This window comes from Coregonus clupeaformis, unplaced genomic scaffold, assembly GCF_020615455.1.
Source record: "Coregonus clupeaformis isolate EN_2021a unplaced genomic scaffold, ASM2061545v1 scaf0093, whole genome shotgun sequence".
NCBI lineage: Eukaryota > Metazoa > Chordata > Actinopteri > Salmoniformes > Salmonidae > Coregonus > Coregonus clupeaformis.
In genome coordinates this window covers 219,707-244,894 of record NW_025533548.1, presented here as the reverse complement: position 1 = coordinate 244,894, position 25,188 = coordinate 219,707, and the positions used below count along the sequence as shown (strand labels likewise).

The 25,188-nt window shown below is 40.4% G+C and overlaps 1 protein-coding gene across 1 annotated transcript in view; it reads left to right on the top strand.

Annotated features, from left to right (window-relative positions):
* The window catches only part of LOC121570693 (synaptotagmin-17-like), a 100,307-nt gene that overhangs the window by 48,431 nt on the left and 26,688 nt on the right, over positions 1 to 25,188 (top strand). The window contains 1 exon segment of the mRNA XM_041882166.2: positions 12,515 to 12,635. Within this exon segment, the coding sequence (XP_041738100.2) occupies positions 12,515 to 12,635 (121 nt within the window).

Below are 25,188 nucleotides of genomic sequence, written 5' to 3'. Positions count from 1 at the left end.
AGAGCGGATAGACAGATAGACGATAGAAGCGGATAGACAGATGACAGAGACAGACGGATAGGCGGATAGACAGAGGACAGATAGACAGATAGACAGAGGACAGATAGACAGATAGACAGAGGACAGATAGACGGATAGACAGAGGACAGATAGACGGATAGATGGATAGACAGATAGACGGATAGACGGAGGACAGATAGACGGATAGACGGATAGACGGATAAACGGATAGACGGATAGACGGATAAAGGATAGACAGATAGACGGATAGACAGATAGACGGATAGACAGAGGACAGATTGACAGATAGACGGATAGACGGATAGACGGATAGACGGATAGACGGATAGAAGGATAGACGGATACACAATAGACGGATAGACGGATAGACAGAGGACAGATAGACGGATAGACGGATAGAAGGATAGACGGATAGACAGAGGACAGATAGACGGATAGATGGATAAACGGATACACAATAGACGGATAGACGGAAAGACAGATAGACAGAGGACAGATAGACGGATAGACGGATAGGCGGATAGACAGATAGACAGAGGACAGATAGACAGATAGACGGATAGACGGATAGACGGAGGACAGATTGACAGATAGACGGATAGACGGATAGACGGATACACGGATACAGGGATCGACGGATAGAAGGATAGACAATAGACGGATAGACGGAGAGACAGATAGACGGATAGACGTATAGACAGATGGATAGACAGACGGATAGACGGATAGACAGAGGACAGATAGACAGATAGACAGAGGACAGATAGACAGATAGACAGAGGACAGATAGACGGATAGAAGGATAGACGGATAGACGGATAGACGGATAAAGGATAGACAGAGAGACGGATAGACAGATAGACGGATAGACAGATAGACGGATAGACGGATAGACGGATAGACGGATAGACAGATAGACAGAGGACAGATAGACAAATAGACTAATAGACGGATAGACAGAGGACAGATAGACGGATAGACTGATAGATGGATAGACGGATAGACAGAGGACAGATAGACGGATAGATGGATAGAAAGAGGACAGATAGACAGATAATCAGAGTACAGATTGACGGATAGAAAGAGGACAGATAGACAGAGGACAGATAGACAGATAGACAGAGGACAGATAGACAGATAGACAGAGGACAGATAGACGGATAGAAGGATAGACGGATAGACGGATAGACGGATAGACGGATAAAGGATAGACAGATAGACGGATAGACAGATAGACGGATAGACGGATAGACGGATAGACAGATAGACAGAGGACAGATAGACAGATAGACGGATAGACGGATAGACGGAGGACAGATTGACAGATAGACGGATAGACGGATAGACGGATACACGGATACACGGATCGACGGATAGAAGGATAGACAATAGACGGATAGACGGATAGACAGATAGACGGATAGACGGATAGACGGATAGACAGATGGATAGACAGACAGATAGACGGATAGACAGAGGACAGATAGACAGATAGACAGAGGACAGATAGACAGATAGACGGATAGACAGATGGACAGACAGACGGATAGACGGATAGACAGAGGACAGATAGACAGATAGACAGAGGACAGATTGACAGATAGAAAGAGGACAGATAGACGGATAGAAGGATAGACGGATAGACGTATAGAAGGATAGACGGATAGACGGATAGAAGGATAGACAGATAGATGGATAGACAGATAGACGGATAGACGGATAGACGGATAGACGGATAGACAGATAGACAGATAGACAGAGGACAGATAGACAGATAGACGGATAGACGGAGGACAGATTGACAGATAGACGGATAGACGGATAGACGGATACACGGATACACGGATCGACGGAAAGAAGGATAGACAATAGACGGATAGACGGAGAGACAGATAGACGGATAGACGGATAGACGTATAGACAGATGGATAGACAGACGGATAGACGGATAGACAGAGGACAGATAGACAGATAGACAGAGGACAGATAGACAGATAGACAGAGGACAGATAGACGGATAGAAGGATAGACGGATAGACGGATAGACGGATAAAGGATAGACAGAGAGACGGATAGACAGATAGACGGATAGACAGATAGACGGATAGACGGATAGACGGATAGACAGATAGACAGAGGACAGATAGACAAATAGACTAATAGACCGATAGACAGAGGACAGATAGACGGATAGACTGATAGATGGATAGACGGATAGACAGAGGACAGATAGACGGATAGATGGATAGAAAGAGGACAGATAGACAGATAATCAGAGTACAGATAGACGGATAGAAAGAGGACAGATAGACAGAGGACAGATAGACAGATAGACAGAGGACAGATAGACAGATAGACAGAGGACAGATAGAAGGATAGACGGATAGACGGATAGACGGATAAAGGATAGACAGATAGACGGATAGACAGATAGACGGATAGACGGATAGACGGATAGACAGATAGACAGAGGACAGATAGACAGATAGACGGATAGACGGATAGACGGAGGACAGATTGACAGATGAAGACGGATAGACGGATAGAGCGGATACACACGATACACGGATCACGGATAGAAGGATAGACAATAGACGGATAGACGGATAGACAGATAGACGGATAGACGGATAGACGGATAGACAGATGGATAGACAGACAGATAGACGGATAGACAGAGGACAGATAGACAGATAGACAGAGGACAGATAGACAGATAGACAGAGGACAGATAGACGGATAGAAGGATAGACGGATAGACGGATAGACGGATAAAGGATAGACAGATAGACGGATAGACAGATAGACTGATAGACAGATAGACGGATAGACGGATAGACGGATAGACGGATAGACAGATAGACAGAGGACAGATAGACAAATAGACTAATAGACGGATAGACAGAGGACAGATAGACGGATAGACTGATAGATGGATAGACGGATAGACAGAGGACAGATAGACGGATAGATGGATAGAAAGAGGACAGATAGACAGATAGACAGATAAACAGAGTACAGATAGACGGATAGAAAGAGGACAGATAGACATAGGACAGATAGACAGATTGACGGATAAATGGATAGATGGATAGACAGAGGACAGATAGACAGATAAACAGAGGACAGATAGACGGATAGAAAGAGGACAGATAGACAGAGCACAGATTGACGGATAGACGGATAGACGGATAGACGGATAGACAGAGGACAGATTGACAGATAGACGGATAGACGGATAGACGGATAGACGGATAGAAGGATAGACGGATACACAATAGACGGATAGACGGATAGACAGAGGACAGATAGACGGATAGACGGATAGAAGGATAGACGGATAGACAGAGGACAGATAGACGGATAGACGGATAGACGGATAGACGGATAGACGGAGGACAGATAGACAGATAGACGGATAGACGGATAGACAGAGGACAGATAGACGGATAGACGGATAGACGGATAGACAGATAGACAGAGGACAGATAGACGGATAGACGGATAGACGGATAGACGGATAGACGGATAGACAGAGGACAGATAGACGGATAGACGGATAGACGGATAGACGGATAGAAAGGATAGACGGATAAACGGATAGACGACATGAACAGAAGACACGAATAGACGCGGATAGACGGATAGACGGATAGACGGATAGACAGAGGACAGATAGACGGATAGACGGATAGACGGATAGACGGATAGACGGATAGACGGATAGAGAGATAGACAGAGGACAGATAGACAGAGGACGGATAGACGGATAGACGGATAGACAGATGGACAGACAGACGGATAGACGGATAGACAGAGGACAGATAGACAGATAGACAGAGGACAGATAGACAGATAGAAAGAGGACAGATAGAAGGATAGACGGATAGACGTATAGAAGGATAGACGGATAGACGGATAGAAGGATAGACAGATAGATGGATAGACAGATAGACGGATAGACGGATAGACGGATAGACGGATAGACAGAGGACAGATAGACGGATAGACGGATAGACAGAGGACAGATAGACAGATAGACGGATAGACGGATAGACGGATAGACGGATAGACAGAGGACAGATAGACGGATAGACGGATAGACGGATATATGGATAGACGGATAGACGGATAGACAGATAGACAGAGGACAGATATACGGATAGACGGATAGACGGATAGACGGATAGACGGATAGACAGAGGACAGATAGACGGATAGACGGATAGACGGATAGACGGATAGACGGATAGACGGATAGACAGATAGACAGAGGACAGATAGACAGATAGACGGATAGACAGATAGACGTATAGACAGAGGACAGATAGATGGATAGACGGATAGACGGATAGACGGATAGACAGATAGACGGATAGACGGATAGACGGATAGAAAGATAGACAGAGGACAGATAGACGGATAGACAGAGGACAGATAGATGGATAGACGGATAGACGGATAGACGGATAGACGGATAGAAGGATAGACGGATAGAAGGATAGACGGATAGACGGATAGACGGATAAAGGATAGACAGAGAGACGGATAGACGGATAGACGGATAGACAGATAGACGGATAGACGGATAGACGGATAGACGGATAGACAGATAGACAGAGGACAGATAGACAAATAGACTAATAGACGGATAGACAGAGGACAGATAGACGGATAGACTGATAGATGGATAGACGGATAGACAGAGGACAGATAGACGGATAGATGGATAGAAAGAGGACAGATAGACAGATAATCAGAGTACAGATAGACGGATAGAAAGAGGACAGATAGACAGAGGACAGATAGACAGATAGACAGAGGACAGATAGACAGATAGACAGAGGACAGATAGACGGATAGAAGGATAGACGGATAGACGGATAGACGGATAGACGGATAAAGGAAAGACAGATAGACGGATAGACAGATAGACGGATAGACGGATAGACGGATAGACAGATAGACAGAGGACAGATAGACAGATAGACGGATAGACGGATAGACGGAGGACAGATTGACAGATAGACGGATAGACGGATAGACGGATACACGGATACACGGATCGACGGATAGAAGGATAGACAATAGACGGATAGACGGATAGACAGATAGACGGATAGACGGATAGACGGATAGACAGATGGATAGACAGACGGATAGACGGATAGACAGAGGACAGATAGACAGATAGACAGAGGACAGATAGACAGATAGACAGAGGACAGATAGACGGATAGAAGGATAGACGGATAGACGGATAAAGGATAGACAGATAGACGGATAGACAGATAGACGGATAGACAGATAGACGGATAGACGGATAGACGGATAGACAGATAGACAGAGGACAGATAGACAAATAGACTAATAGACGGATAGACAGAGGACAGATAGACGGATAGACTGATAGATGGATAGACGGATAGACAGAGGACAGATAGACGGATAGATGGATAGAAAGACGACAGATAGACAGATAGACAGATAGAAAGAGGACAGATAGACAGATAAACAGAGGACAGATAGATAGATAGAAAGAGGACAGATAGACAGAGGACAGATAGACAGATTGACGGATAAATGGATAGACGGATAGACAGACGACAGATAGACAGATAAATAGAGGACAGATAGACGGATAGAAAGAGGACTGATAGACAGAGGACAGATAGACAGATAGACGGATAGACAGAGGACAGATAGACGTATAGACGGATAGACAGATAGACGGATAGACGGAGGACAGATAGACGGATAGACGGACAGACGGATAGACGGATAGACAGAGGACAGATTGACGGATAGACGGATAGACGGATAGACGGATAGACGGATAGACAGAGGAAAGATTGACGGATAGACGGATAGACGGATAGAAAATAGATGGATAGACGGATAGACAGATAGACAGAGGACAGATAGACGGATAGACGGATAGACGGATAGACGGATAGACGGATATACGTATAGACAGATAGACAGATAGACAGAGGACAGATAGACGGATAGACGGATAGACGGATAGACGGATATACGTATAGACAGATAGACAGATAGACAGAGGACAGATAGACGGATAGACGGATAGACGGATAGACAGAGGACAGATAGACGGATAGACGTATAGACGGATATACGGATAGACAGATAGACAGAGGACAGATAGACGGATAGACGGATAGAAAGAGGACAGATAGACAGATAAACAGAGGACAGATAGACGGATAGAAAGAGGACAGATAGACAGAGGACAGATAGACAGATTGACGGATAAATGGATAGACGGAAAGACAGACGACAGATAGACAGATAAACAGAGGACAGATAGACGGATAGAAAGAGGACAGATAGACAGAGGACAGATAGACAGATTGACGGATAGATGGATAGACAGAGGACAGATAGAAAAGAGGACAGATAGACAGATAGATAGATGGATAGACAGAGGACAGATAGACAGAGGACATATAGACAGATTGACGGATAGACGGATAGACAGATAGACAGAGGACAGAGAGACGGATAGATAGACGGATAGACAGAGGACAGATAGACGGATAGAAAGAGGACAGATAGACAGAGGACAGATAGACAGATTGACGGATAGACGGATAGATAGAGGACAGATAGACAGATAAACAGAGGACAGATAGACGGATAGACAGATAGACAGAGGACAGATAGACGGATAGACAGATAGACAGAGGACAGAAAGATGGATAGACGGATAGACGGATAGACAGATAAACAGATAGACGGATAGACAGAGGACAGATAGACGGATAGACGGATAGACGGATAGACAGATAGACAGATAGACAGATAGACGGATAGACAGAGGACAGACAGACGGATAGAAGGATAGACGGACAGACAGATAGACGGATAGACAGAGGACAGATAGACGGATAGACGGATAGCCGGAGGACAGATTGACAGATAGACGGATAGACGGATAGAAGGATAGACAATAGACGGATAGACGGATAGACAGATAGACGGATAGACGGATAGACAGATGGACAGACAGACGGATAGACGGATAGACAGAGGACAGATAGACAGATAGACAGAGGACAGATAGACAGATAGACAGAGGACAGATAGACGGATAGACAGAGGACAGATAGACGGATAGACGGATAGACAGATAGACGGATAGACGGAGGACAGATAGACGGATAGACGGATAGACGGATAAACGGATAGACGGATAGACGGATAGACAGATAGACAGATAGACAGAGAACAGAGGACAGATAGACGGATAGACAGATAGACAGAGGACAGATAGACGGATAGACGGATAGACAGAGGACGGATAGACGGATAGACAGAGGACAGATTGACGGATAGACTGAGAGACGGCTAGACGGATAGACAGATAGACGGATAGACAGAGGACAGATTGACGGATAGAAGGATAGACGGATAGACGGATAGACGGATAGACGGATAGACGGATAGACAGAGGACAGATAGACGGATAGACGGATAGACGGAGGACAGATAGACAGATAGACGGATAGACGGATAGACAGAGGACAGATAGACGGATAGACGGATAGACGGATAGACAGATAGACAGAGGACAGATAGACGGATAGACGGATAGACGGATAGACGGATAGACAGAGGACAGATAGACGGATAGACGGATAGACGGATAGACGGATAGAAGGATAGACGGATAGACGGATAGACAGATAGACAGAGGACAGATAGACGGATAGACGGATAGACGGATAGACGGATAGACAGAAGACAGATAAGCGGATAGACGGATAGACCGGATAGACGGATAGACCGGATAGACCGGATAGAGAGATAGACAGAGGACAGATAGACAGAGGACGGATAGACGGATAGACGGATAGACAGATGGACAGACAGACGGATAGACGGATAGACAGAGGACAGATAGACAGATAGACAGAGGACAGATAGACAGATAGAAAGAGGACAGATAGAAGGATAGACGGATAGACGTATAGAAGGATAGACGGATAGACGGATAGAAGGATAGACAGATAGATGGATAGACAGATAGACGGATAGACGGATAGACGGATAGACGGATAGACAGAGGACAGATAGACGGATAGACGGATAGACAGAGGACAGATAGACGGATAGACGGATAGACGGATAGACAGAGGACAGAATAGCGGATAGAGCGGATAAACGGATAGACCGGATATATGGATAGACGGATAGACAGATAGACAGAGGACAGATATACCGGATAGACCGGATAGACGGATAGACGCGGATAGACGGATAGACAGAGGACAGATAGAGCGGATAGACCGGATAGACCGGATAGACCGGATAGACGGATAGACAGATAGACAGAGGACAGATAGACAGATAGACGGATAGACAGATAGACGTATAGACAGAGGACAGATAGACGGATAGACGGATAGACGGATAGACAGATAGACAGAGGACAGATAGACGGATAGACGGATAGACAGATAGACAGAGGACAGATAGACGGATAGACGGATAGACAGAGGACAGATAGATGGATAGACGGATAGACGGATAGACGGATAGACGGATAGACGGATAGAAGGATAGACGGATAGACGGATAGACGGATAGACGGATAGACGGATAAAGGATAGACAGAGAGACGGATAGACAGATAGACGGATAGACAGATAGACGGATAGACGGATAGACGGATAGACAGATAGACAGAGGACAGATAGACAAATAGACTAATAGACGGATAGACAGAGGACAGATAGACGGATAGACTGATAGATGGATAGACGGATAGACAGAGGACAGATAGACGGATAGATGGATAGAAAGAGGACAGATAGACAGATAATCAGAGTACAGATAGACGGATAGAAAGAGGACAGATAGACAGAGGACAGATAGACAGATAGACAGAGGACAGATAGACAGATAGACAGAGGACAGATAGACGGATAGAAGGATAGACGGATAGACGGATAGACGGATAAAGGATAGACAGATAGACGGATAGACAGATAGACGGATAGACGGATAGACGGATAGACAGATAGACAGAGGACAGATAGACAGATAGACGGATAGACGGATAGACGGAGGACAGATTGACAGATAGACGGATAGACGGATACACCGGACTACACGATCGACCGGATAGAAGGATAGACAATAGACGGATAGACGGATAGACAGATAGACGGATAGACGGATAGACGGATAGACAGATGGATAGACAGACGGATAGACGGATAGACAGAGGACAGATAGACAGATGGACAGAGGACAGATAGACAGATAGACAGAGGACAGATAGACGGATAGAAGGATAGACGGATAGACGGATAAAGGATAGACAGATAGACGGATAGACAGATAGACGGATACACAGATAGACGGATAGACGGATAGACGGATAGACAGATAGACAGAGGACAGATAGACAAATAGACTAATAGACGGATAGACAGAGGACAGATAGACGGATAGACTGATAGATGGATAGACGGATAGACAGAGGACAGATAGACGGATAGATGGATAGAAAGAGGACAGATAGACAGATAGACAGATAGAAAGAGGACAGATAGACAGATAAACAGAGGACAGATAGATAGATAGAAAGAGGACAGATAGACAGAGGACAGATAGACAGATTGACGGATAAATGGATAGACGGATAGACAGACGACAGATAGACAGATAAATAGAGGACAGATAGACGGATAGAAAGAGGACTGATAGACAGAGGACAGATAGACAGATAGACGGATAGACAGAGGACAGATAGACGTATAGACGGATAGACAGATAGACGGATAGACGGAGGACAGATAGACGGATAGACGGACAGACGGATAGACGGATAGACAGAGGACAGATTGACGGATAGACGGATAGACGGATAGACGGATAGACGGATAGACAGAGGAAAGATTGACGGATAGACGGATAGACGGATAGAAAATAGATGGATAGACGGATAGACAGATAGACAGAGGACAGATAGACGGATAGACGGATAGACGGATAGACGGATATACGTATAGACAGATAGACAGATAGACAGAGGACAGATAGACGGATAGACGGATAGACGGATGAAGCGGATATACGTATAGACAGATAGACAGATAGACAGAGGACAGATAGACGGATGACCGGATAGACCGGATAGACAGAGGACAGATAGACGGATAGACGTATAGACGGATATACGGATAGACAGATAGACAGAGGACAGATAGACGGATAGACGGATAGAAAGAGGACAGATAGACAGATAAACAGAGGACAGATAGACGGATAGAAAGAGGACAGATAGACAGAGGACAGATAGACAGATTGACGGATAAATGGATAGACGGAAAGACAGACGACAGATAGACAGATAAACAGAGGGACAGATAGACGGATAGAAAGAGGACAGATAGACAGAGGACAGATAGACAGATTGACGGATAGATGGATAGACAGAGGACAGATAGAAAAGAGGACAGATAGACAGATGGATAGACAGAGGACAGATAGACAGAGGACATATAGACAGATTGACGGATAGACGGATAGACAGATAGACAGAGGACAGAGAGACGGATAGATAGACGGATAGACAGAGGACAGATAGACGGATAGAAAGAGGACAGATAGACAGAGGACAGATAGACAGATTGACGGATAGACGGATAGATAGAGGACAGATAGACAGATAAACAGAGGACAGATAGACGGATAGACGGATAGACAGATAGACAGAGGACAGATAGACGGATAGACGGATAGACATAGGACATATAGACAGATAAACAGATAGACAGATAGACAGAGGACAGAAAGATGGATAGACGGATAGACGGATAGACAGATAAACAGATAGACGGATAGACAGAGGACAGATAGACGGATAGACGGATAGACGGATAGACAGATAGACAGATAGACAGATAGACGGATAGACAGAGGACAGACAGACGGATAGAAGGATAGACGGACAGACAGATAGACAGATAGACGGATAGACAGAGGACAGATAGACGGATAGACGGATAGACGGAGGACAGATTGACAGATAGACGGATAGACGGATAGAAGGATAGACAATAGACGGATAGACGGATAGACAGATAGACGGATAGACGGATAGACAGATGGACAGACAGACGGATAGACGGATAGACAGAGTACAGATAGACAGATAGACAGATAGACAGATAGACAGAGGACAGATAGATGGATAGACAGAGGACAGATAGACGGATAGACGGATAGACAGATAGACGGATAGACGGAGGACAGATAGACGGATAGACGGATAGACGGATAAACGGATAGACGGATAGACGGATAGACAGATAGACAGATAGACAGAGAACATAGGACAGATAGACGGATAGACAGATAGACAGAGGACAGATAGACGGATAGACGGATAGACAGAGGACAGATAGACGGATAGACGGATAGACGGATAGACAGAGGACAGATTGACGGATAGACTGAGAGACGGCTAGACGGATAGACAGATAGACGGATAGACAGAGGACAGATTGACGGATAGAAGGATAGACGGATAGACGGATAGACGGATAGACAGAGGACAGATAGACGGATAGACGGATAGACGGATAGACGGATAGACGGATAGACGGATAGACGGATAGACAGATAGACAGATAGACAGAGGACAGATAGACAGATAAACAGAGGACAGATAGACGGATAGAAAGAGGACAGATAGACAGAGGACAGATAGACGGATAGACGGATAGACAGAGGACAGATATACGGATAGACGGATATACAGTGAACAGATTGACGGATAGACGGATAGACGGATAGACGGATAGACGAATAGACGGGTAGACGGATAGACGGATAGACGGATAGACGGATAGACGGTTAGACGGTTAGACGGTTAGACAGAGGACAGATTGACGGATATACGGATAGACGGGTAGACGGATAGACAGATAGACAGAGGACAGATAGACAGATAGACAGAGGACAGAAAGACGGATAGACGGATAGACGGATAGACGGATAGACGGATAGACAGAGGACAGATAGACGGATAGACGGATAGACGGATAGACAGAGGACAGATAGACAGATAGACGGATAGACGGATAGACGGATAGACAGAGGACAGATAGACGGATAGACAGATAGACAGATGACAGATAGACGGATAGACAGATGACAGATAGATGGATAGACAGATGACAGATAGATGGATACACAGAGAACAGATAGACAGAGGACAGATAGACAGAGGACAGATAGACAGACGGATAGACGGATAGACAGATAGACAGAGGACAGATGAGTTTTTTCCCCTAACTAATATTCTTTCCAAAATGAGGTGGAGCTAGGTGAGATGTTGTTATCTCTCTACTACCTGAGATATTCAGACAGACATACAGACAGACAGACAGACAGACAGACACACAGACAGATCTATAGATAAAGAGATATTAACAGTGTTTTATGTTTCTAACAGAATGAGGTGGAGCTGGGAGAGCTGCTGTTATCGCTCAACTACCTGCCCTCCGCTGGAAGACTCAACGTTGACATCATCAGAGCCAAGCAGCTGCTGCAGACAGACATGTGCCAGGGATCAGGTAACTATACCTACTAACATCCCTACTAACATACCTACTAACATACAGTGAGGGAAAAAAGTATTTGATCCCCTGCTGATTTTGTACGTTTGCCCACTGATAAAGAAATGATCAGTCTATAATGTTAATGGTAGGTTTATTTGAACAGTGAGAAAAAATCCAGAAAAACGCATGTCAAAAATGTTATAAATTGATTTGCATTTTATCAAATCAAATCAAATGTTATTGGCCACATGCGCCGAATACAACAGGTGCAGACATTACAGTGAAATGCTTACTTACAGCCCTTAACCAACAGTGCATTTATTTTTAACAAAAAAGTAAAAATAAAACAACAACAAAAAAAGTGTTGAGAAAAAATTAGCAGAAGTAAAATAAAATAACAGTAGGGAGGCTATATATACAGGGGGGTACCGGTGCAGAGTCAATGTGCGGGGGCACCGGCTAGTTGAGGTAATTGAAGTAATATGTACATGTGGGTAGAGTTAAAGTGACTTTGCATAAATAATTAACAGAGTAGCAGCAGCGTAAAAGGATGGGGTGGGGGGGGCAGTGCAAATAGTCTGGGTAGCCATGATTAGCTGTTCAGGAGTCTTATGGCTTGGGGGTAGAAGCTGTTGAGAAGTCTTTTGGACCTAGACTTGGCACTCCGGTACACGCTTGCCCGTGCGGTAGCAGAGAGAACAGTCTATAACTAGGGTGGCTGGAGTCTTTGACAATTTTGAGGGCCTTCCTCTGACACCGCCTGGTATAGAGGTCCTGGATGGCAGGAAGCTTGGCCCCAGTGATGTACTGGGCCGTACGCACTACCCTCTGTAGTGCCTTGCGGTCGGAGGCCAAGCAGTTGCCACACCAGGCGGTGATGCAACCAGTCAGGATGCTCTCGATGGTGCAGCTGTAGAATTTTTTGAGGATCTGAGGACCCATGGCAAATCTTTTCAGTCTCCTGAGGGGGAATAGGCTTTGTCGTGCCCTCTTCACGACTGTCTTGGTGTGTTTGGACCATGATAGTTCGTTGGTGATGTGGACACCAAGGAACTTGAAGCTCTCAACCTGTTCCACTACAGCCCTGTCGATGAGAATGGGGGCGTGCTCAGTCCTCTTTTTTTTCCTGTAGTCCACAATCATCTCCTTTGTCTTGCGATTGTTGAGGGAGAGGTTGTTATCCTGGCACCACACGGCCAGGTCTCTGACCTCCTCCCTATAGGCTGTCTCATCGTTGTCGGTGATCAGGCCTACCACTGTTGTGTCGTCGGCAAACTTAATGATGGTGTTGGAGTCGTGCCTGGCCATGCAGTCATGGGTGAACAGGGAGTACAGGAGGGGTCTGAGCACGCACCCCTGAGGGGCCCCCGTGTTGAGGATCAGTGTGGCAGATATGTTGTTACCTACCCCTACCACCTGGGGGCGGCCTGTCAGGAAGTCCAGGATCCAGTTGCAGAGGGAGGTGTTTAGTCCCAGGATCCTTAGCTTTGTGATGAGCTTTGAGGGCACTATGGTGTTGAATGCTGAGCTGTAGTCAATGAATAGCATTCTCACGTAGGTGTTCCTCTTGTCCAGGTGGGAAAGGGCAGTGTGGAGTGCAATAGAGATTGCATCATCTGTGGATCTGTTGGGGCGGTGTGCAAATTGGAGTGGGTCTAGGGTTTCTGGGATAATGCTGTTGATGTGAGCCATGACCAGCCTTTCAAAGCACTTCATGGCTACAGACGTCAGTGCTACGGGTCGGTAGTCATTTAGGCAGGTTATCTTAGAGTCCTTGGGCATGGGGACTATGGTGGTCTGCTTGAAACATGTTGGTAGTACAGACTCAGTCAGGGACATGTTGAAAATGTCAGTGAAGACACTTGCCAGTTGGTCAGCACATGCTCGGAGTACACGTCCTGGTAATCCGTCTGGCCCTGCGGCCTTGTGAATGTTGACCTGCTTAAAAGTCTTACTCACATCGGCTACGGAGAGCGTGATCACATAGTCATCCGGAACAGCTGGTGCTCTCATGCCTGCTTCAGTGTTGCTTGCCTCGAAGCGAGCATAGAAGTGGTTTAGCTCGTCTGGAAGTCTTGTGTCACTGGGCAGCTCGCGGCTGTGCTTCCCTTTATAGTCTGTAATAGTTTTCAAGCCCTGCCACATCCAACGAGCGTCAGAGCCAGTGTAGTACGGCAGGTGGCTTAGTGGTTAAGAGCGTTGTGCCAGTAACCGAAAGGTTGTTGGTTCTAATCCCCGAGCCAACTAGGTGAAACATCTGTCGATGTGCCCTTGAGCAAGGCACTTAACCCTAATTGCTCCTGTAAGTCGCTCTGGATAAGAGTGTCTGCTAAAAGGACTAAAATGTAAAAAATGTAGTACCATTCAATCTTAGTCCTGTATTGACTGTTTGATGGTTCATCGGAGGGCATAGCGGGATTTCTTATAAGCGTCCGGGTTAGAGTCCCGCTCCTTGAAAGTGGCAGCTCTACCCTTTAGCTCAGTGCGGATGTTTCCTGTAATCCATGGCTTCTGGTTGGGGTATGTACGTACGGTCACTGTGGGGACGACATCATCGATGCACTTATTGATGAAGCCAGTGACTGATGTGGTGTACTCCTCAATGCTATCTGAAGAATCCCGGAACATGTTCCAGTCTGTGCTAGCAAAACAGTCCTGTAGCTTAGCATCTGCGTCATCTGACCACTTTTTTATTAACAGAGTCACTGGTGCTTCCTGCTTTAGTTTTTGCTTATAAGCAGGAATCAGGAGGATAGAGTTATGGTCAGATTTGCCAAATGGAGGGCGAGGGAGAGCTTTGTATGCGTCTCTGTGTGTGGAGTAAAGGTGGTCTAGAGTTTTTTTCCTCTGGTTGCACATTTAACATGCTGGTAGAAATTAAGTAGAACAGATTTAAGTTTCCCTACATTAAAGTCCCCGGCCACTAGGAGCGCTGCATCTGGATGAGCGTTTTCCTGTTGATTTATGGCCTTATACAGCTCATTCAGTGCAATCTTAATGCCAGCATTGGTTTGTGGTGGTAAATAGACAGCTATGAAAAATATAGATGAAAACTCTCTTGGTAAATAGTGTGGTCTACAGCTTATCATAAGATACTCTACCTCAGGCAAGCAAAACCTTGAGACTTCCTTAGTATTTGATTTTATGCACCAGCTGTTGTTTACAAATATACACAGACCGCCACCCCTTGTCTTACCGGAGTCAGCCGTTCTATCCTGCCGATGTAGCGTATAGCCCGCTAGCTGTATGTTATCCATGTCGTCGTTCAGCCACGACTCGGTGAAACATAAGATATTACAGTTTTTAATGTCCCGTTGGTAGGATAACCGTTATCTTAGGTCATCCAATTTGTTCTCCAATGATTGAAGATTGGCTAATAGGATTGATGGGAGCGGCAGTTTACTCGATCGCCGTCGGATCCTTACAAGGCACCCCGACCTACGTCCACGATATCTCCGTCTCTTCCTCATACGAATGACGGGGATTTGGGCCTTGTCGGGTGTCTGTAGGATATCCTTCGCGGCCGCCTCGTTGAAGAAAAAATCTTCGTCCAATACGAGGTGAGTAATCGCTGTCCTGATATCCAGAAGCTCTTTTTGGTTATAAGAGATGATGGCAGAAACATTATGTACAAAATAAATTACAAATAACGCGGAAAAACACACATAATAGTACAATTGGTTAGAGGGCTGTAAAACGGCAGCCATCTTCTCCGGCGCCGTATATCGTATATATTTAATGAGGGAAATAAGTATTTGACCCCTCTGCAAAACATGACTTAGTACTTGGTGGCAAAACCCTTGTTGGCAATCACAGAGGTCAGACATTTCTTGTAGTTGGTCACCAGGTTTGCACACAGCTCAGGAGGGATTTTGTCCCACTCCTCTTTACAGATCTTCTCCAAGTCATTAAGGTTTCGAGGCTGACGTTTGGCAACTTTCCCAGCATGTTCTATTGAAGGGAGATTTTCAGAATAGTTTGTTTTACTGTAATATCTGTGTTTTTGCATGTACATTGATTGGTTGATTAATTTTAATGCTACACAAAGATAAATAACATGCCGTTTTCTAAACTAACCAAATCTGATAGTAAGTGGATTTATTGGACCTGTTACTGAGATGGTTGTTCCAGTTTAGATGATTGAGGTAGTCTCAGTATTCAATCTTCCCTACCTTGGCAGTCATTCTGAATGCAGGTTGCTGATGATTAACAATTCCACCTGTTGGATATCCTAACTCTGGCTGAGTTCCCATAGGAATTACACATCACTTTGCAAGCCAGAATAATGTGACTTGCAGGCCTGATTGACGGATAGACGGATAGACAGAGGACAGATAGACAGATAAACAGAGGACAGATAGATGGATATACGGATAGACAGAGGACAGATAGACGGATAGACAGAGGACAGATAGATGGATAGACGGATAGAAAGAGGACAGATAGACGGATAGACGGATAGAAAGAGGACAGATAGACGGATAGACATGGTTCCAGTAATGCCTGGCGAAAACCAAACACTGCATTCCACAGTAAGAACATCATACCAAAGGTCAAGCATGGTGGTGGTGGTGATGCTTTGGGGATGATTTGCTGCCTCAGGACCTGGACGACTTGCCTTAATAGAAGGAACCATGAATTCTGCTCTGTATCAGAGAATTCTACAGGAGAATGTCAGACCATCCGTCTGTGAGCTGAAGCTGAAGCGCAGCTGGGTCATGCAGCAAGACAATGATCCAAAACACACAATCAAGTCTACATAAAAATTGCTAAAAAGCAACGAATTGGACGTTTTGGAATGGCCTAGTCAAAGTCCACACCTAATCCCAATTGAGATGTTGTGGCAGGACTTGAAACGAGCAGTTCATGCTTGAAAACCCACACGTCACTGAGTTAAAGCAGTTCTGCATGGAAGAGTGGGCCAAAATTCCTCCACAGCGACGTGAGAGACTGATCAACAACTATTTGGTTGGAGTCATTGCAGCTAAAGGTGGCACAACCAGTTATTGAATGTAAGGGGGCAATTACTTTTTCACACAGGGGAATTGGGTGTTGCATAACTTTGTTTATGAAATAAATATGTAATAGTTGTGTTATTTATTCATTTATGTTCCTTTATCTAATATTAGGTTGTCGTTGAAAATCTGATAACATTCAGTATCACAAATATGCAAAAGTAGAGAAAATTGTGAAAAAACTTTTTCATAGCACTGTACCTACTAACATACCTACTAACATACCTACTAATATACCTACTAACATACCTACTAACAAACCTACTAACATACCTACTAATATACATACTAACATACCTACTAACTATACCTACTAATATACCTATTAACATACCTACTAATATACCTACTAACATACCTACTAATATACCTACTAATATACCTACTAATATACCTAGTAACATACCTACTAACATACCTACTAACATACCTACTAACATACTTACTAATATACCTACTAACATACCTACTAACTATACCTACTAATATACCTACAAACTATACATGCTAACATACCTACTAACTATACTTACTAATATACCTACTAATATACCTACTAACATACCTACTAACTATACATACTAATATACCTACTAATATACCTACTAACATACCTACTAATATTCCTACTAACATACCTACTAACTATACCTACTAATATACATATTAACAAACCTAATAATATACCTACTAACATTCCTACTAATATACCTACTAACATACCTACTAACTATACCTACTAATATACCTACTAATATACCTACTAACTATACCTACTAATATACCTACTAACATACCTACTAATATACCTACTAATATACCTATTAACATACCTACTAATATACCTACTAACATACCTACTAATATACCTACTAACATACCTACTAACTATACCTACTAATATACCTACTAACTATACCTACTAATATACATACTAACATACCTACTAACTATACCTACTAATATACCTACTAACATACCTACGAACATACCTAAAAACATACCTACTAATATATCTACTAACTATACCTATTAACATAACTACTAACATACCTACTAATATACCTACTAACTATACCTATTAACATACCTACTAACATACCTACTAACACACCTACTAATACACCTACTAACATACCTACTAATATACCTACTAATATACCTACTAATATACCTACTAACATACCTACAAACTACACCTACTAATATAGCTACTAACATACCTACTAACTACACCTACTAATAGACCTACTAACATACCTACTAACTATACCTACTAATATACCTACTAACATACCTACTAACTATACCTACTAATATAACTACTAACATACCTACTAACATACCTACTAATATACCTACTAACTATACCTACTAATATACCTACTAACATACCTACTAACTATTCCTGCTAATATACCTACTAACTATACCTATTAATATACCTACTAACATACCTACTAACTATACCTACTAATATACCTACTAACATACCTACTAATATACCTACTAACATACCTACTAACATACCTACGAACATACCTAAAAACATACCTACTAAAATACCTACTAACTATACCTATTAACATAACCACTAACATACCTACTAACACACCAACTAACATACCTACTAACATACCTACTAATATACCTACTAATATACAGTGAGGGAAAAAAGTATTAACATAACTACTAACAAACCTACAAACTATACCTACTAACATACCTACTAACATACCTACTAACATACCTACTAACATACTTACTAATATACCTACTAACATACCTACTAACTATACCTACTAATATACCTACAAACTATACATGCTAACATACCTACTAACTATACTTACTAATATACCTACTAATATACCTACTAACATACCTACTAACTATACATACTAATATACCTACTAATATACCTACTAACATACCTACTAATATTCCTACTAACATACCTACTAACTATACCTACTAATATACATATTAACAAACCTAATAATATACCTACTAACATTCCTACTAATATACCTACTAACATACCTACTAACTATACCTACTAATATACCTACTAATATACCTACTAACTATACCTACTAATATACCTACTAACATACCTACTAATATACCTACTAATATACCTATTAACATACCTACTAATATACCTACTAACATACCTACTAATATACCTACTAACATACCTACTAACTATACCTACTAATATACCTACTAACTATACCTACTAATATACATACTAACATACCTACTAACTATACCTACTAATATACCTACTAACATACCTACGAACATACCTAAAAACATACCTACTAATATATCTACTAACTATACCTATTAACATAACTACTAACATACCTACTAATATACCTACTAACTATACCTATTAACATACCTACTAACATACCTACTAACACACCTACTAATACACCTACTAACATACCTACTAATATACCTACTAATATACCTACTAATATACCTACTAACATACCTACAAACTACACCTACTAATATACCTACTAACATACCTACTAACTACACCTACTAATAGACCTACTAACATACCTACTAACTATACCTACTAATATACCTACTAACATACCTACTAACTATACCTACTAATATAACTACTAACATACCTACTAACATACCTACTGATATACCTACTAACTATACCTACTAATATACCTACTAACATACCTACTAACTATACCTACTAATATACCTACTAACTATACCTATTAATATACCTACTAACATACCTACTAACTATACCTACTAATATACCTACTAACATACCTACTAATATACCTACTAACATACCTACTAACATACCTACGAACATACCTAAAAACATACCTACTAAAATACCTACTAACTATACCTATTAACATAACCACTAACATACCTACTAACACACCAACTAACATACCTACTAACATACCTACTAATATACCTACTAATATACAGTGAGGGAAAAAAGTATTAACATAACGACTAACAAACCTACTAACTATACCTACTAACATACCTACTAACATACCTACTAACATACCTACTAACATACTTACTAATATACCTACTAACATACCTACTAACTATACCTACTAATATACCTACAAACTATACATGCTAACATACCTACTAACTATACTTACTAATATACCTACTAATATACCTACTAACATACCTACTAACTATACATACTAATATACCTACTAATATACCTACTAACATACCTACTAATATTCCTACTAACATACCTACTAACTATACCTACTAATATACATATTAACAAACCTAATAATATACCTACTAACATTCCTACTAATATACCTACTAACATACCTACTAACTATACCTACTAATATACCTACTAATATACCTACTAACTATACCTACTAATATACCTACTAACATACCTACTAATATACCTACTAATATACCTATTAACATACCTACTAATATACCTACTAACATACCTATTAATATACCTACTAACATACCTACTAACTATACCTACTAATATACCTACTAACTATACCTACTAATATACATACTAACATACCTACTAACTATACCTACTAATATACCTACTAACATACCTACGAACATACCTAAAAATATACCTACTAATATACCTACTAACTATACCTATTAACATACCTACTAACATACCTACTAACACACGTACTAATACACCTACTAACATACCTACTAATATACCTACTAATATACCTACTAATATACCTACTAACATACCTACAAACTACACCTACTAATATAGCTATTAACATACCTACTAACTACACCTACTAATAGACCTACTAACATACCTACTAACTATACCTACTAATATACCTACTAACATACCTACTAACTATACCTACTAATATAACTACTAACATACCTACTAACATACCTACTAATATACCTACTAACTATACCTACTAATATACCTACTAACATACCTACTAACTATAACTACTAATATACCTACTAACTATACCTATTAATATACCTACTAACATACCTACTAACTATACCTACTAATATACCTACTAACATACCTACTAATATACCTACTAACATACCTACTAACATACCTACGAACATACCTAAAAACATACCTACTAAAATACCTACTAACTATACCTATTAACATAACCACTAACATACCTACTAACATACCTACTAACATACCTACTAATATACCTACTAATATACAGTGAGGGAAAAAAGTATTAACATAACTACTAACATACCTACTAACTATACCTACTAATATACCTACTAACATACCTACTAACATACCTACTAACTATACATACTAATATACCTACTAATATACCTACTAACTATACCTACTAATATATCTACTAATATACCTACTAACATACCTACTAACTAAACATACTAATATACCTACTAATATACCTACTAACTATACCTACTAATATACCTACTAATATACCTACTAACATACCTACTAATATACCTACTAATATACCTACTAACTATACCTACTAATATACCTACTAATATACCTACTAACATACCTACTAATATACCTACTAATATACCTACTAACTATACCTACTAACATACCTACGAACATACCTAAAAACATACCTACTAAAATACCTACTAACTATACCTATTAACATAACCACTAACATACCTACTAACACACCAACTAACATACCTACTAACATACCTACTAATATACCTACTAATATACAGTGAGGGAAAAAAGTATTAACATAACTACTAACATATCTACTAACTATACCTACTAATATACCTACTAACATACCTACTAACATACCTACTAACTATACATACTAATATACCTACTAATATACCTACTAACTATACCTACTAATATATCTACTAATATACCTACTAACATACCTACTAACTAAACATACTAATATACCTACTAATATACCTACTAACTATACCTACTAATATACCTACTAATATACCTACTAACATACCTACTAATATACCTACTAATATACCTACTAACTATACCTACTAATATACCTACTAACTATACATACTAACATACCTACTAATATACCTACTAATATACCTACTAACTATACCTACGAACATACCTAAAAACATACCTACTAATATACCTACTAACTATACCTATTAACATAACTACTAACATACCTACTAATATACCTACTAACTATACCTATTAACATACCTACTAACATACCTACTAACACACCTACTAATACACCTACTAACATACCTACTAATATACCTACTAATATACCTACTAATATACCTACTAAAATACCTACAAACTACACCTACTAATATACCTACTAACATACCTACTAACTACACCTACTAATGGACCTACTAACATACCTACTAACTATACCTACTAATATACCTACTAACATACCTACTAACTATACCTACTAATATAACTACTAACATACCTACTAACATACCTACTAATATACCTACTAACTATACCTACTAATATACCTACTAACATACCTACTGACTATACCTACTAATATACCTACTAACTATACCTATTAATATACCTAATAACATACCTACTAACTATACCTACTAATATACCTACTAACATACCTACTAATATACCTACTAACATACCTACTAACATACCTACGAACATACCTAAAAACATACCTACTAAAATACCTACTAACTATACCTATTAACATAACCACTAACATACCTACTAACACACCAACTAACATACCTACTAACATACCTACTAATATACCTACTAATATACAGTGAGGGAAAAAAGTATTAACATAACTACTAACATACCTACTAATATACCTACTAACATACCTACTAACATACCTACTAACTATACATACTAATATACCTACTAATATACCTACTAACTATACCTACTAATATACCTACTAATATACCTACTAATATACCTACTAACATACCTACTAACTAAACATACTAATATACCTACTAATATACCTACTAACTATACCTACTAATATACCTACTAATATACCTACTAACATACCTACTAATATACCTACTAATATACCTACTAACTATACCTACTAATATACCTACTAACTATACATACTAACATACCTACTAATATACCTACTAATATACCTACTAACTATACCTTCTAATATACCTACTAACTATACCTACTAATATACCTATTAACATACCTTCTAATATACCTACTAACATACCTACTAACATACCTACTAATATACCTACTAACATACCTACTAATATACCTACTAATATACCTACTAACATACCTACTAATATACCTACTAATATACCTACTAACTATACCTACTAACTATACCTACTAATATACCTACTAACATACCTACTAACATACCTACTAACTATACATACTAATATACCTACTAACATACCTACTAACTATACGTACTAATATACCTACTAACTTACCTACTAACTATACCTACTAACATACCTACTAATATACCTACTAACTATACATACTAATATACCTATTAACATACCTACTAACATACCTACTAACATACCTACTAACTATACGTACTAATATACCTACTAACATACCTACTAACTATACGTACTAATATACCTACTAACTTACCTACTAACTATACCTACTAACATACCTACTAATATACCTACTAACTATACCTACTAACATACCTACTAACAAACCTACTAACATGCCTACTAACATACTTACTAACCTACCTATTAACTATACCTACTAATATACCTACTAACATACCTACTAACTATACCTACTAATATACCTACTAATATACATACTAACATACCTATTAACATACCTACTAACTATACATACTAATATACCTACTAATATACATACTAACATACCTATTAACATACCTACTAACTATACATACTAATATACCTACTAACTATACCTATTAACATACCTACTAACATACCTACTAACATACCTAATAACTATACGTACTAATATACCTACTAACATACCTACTAACTATACCTATTAACATACCTACTAACTATACATACTAACCTACCTATTAACTATACCTACTAATATACCTACTAACATACCTACTAACTATACCTACTAATATACCTACTAATATACATACCAACATACCTACTAACATACCTACTAACTATACCTACTAATATACCTACTAATATACATACTAACATACCTATTAACATACCTACTAACTATACATACTAATATACCTACTAACTATACCTATTAACATACCTACTAACATACCTACTAACATACCTAATAACTATACGTACTAATATACCTACTAACATACCTACTAACTATACCTAATAATATACCTACTAACATACCTACTAACTATACCTACTAATATACCTACTAATATACCTACTAATGTACCTACTAAAAATACCTACTAACTATACCTACTAATATACCTACTAACATACCTACTAACATACCTACTAACTATACCTACTAATATACCTACTGATATACATACTAACATACC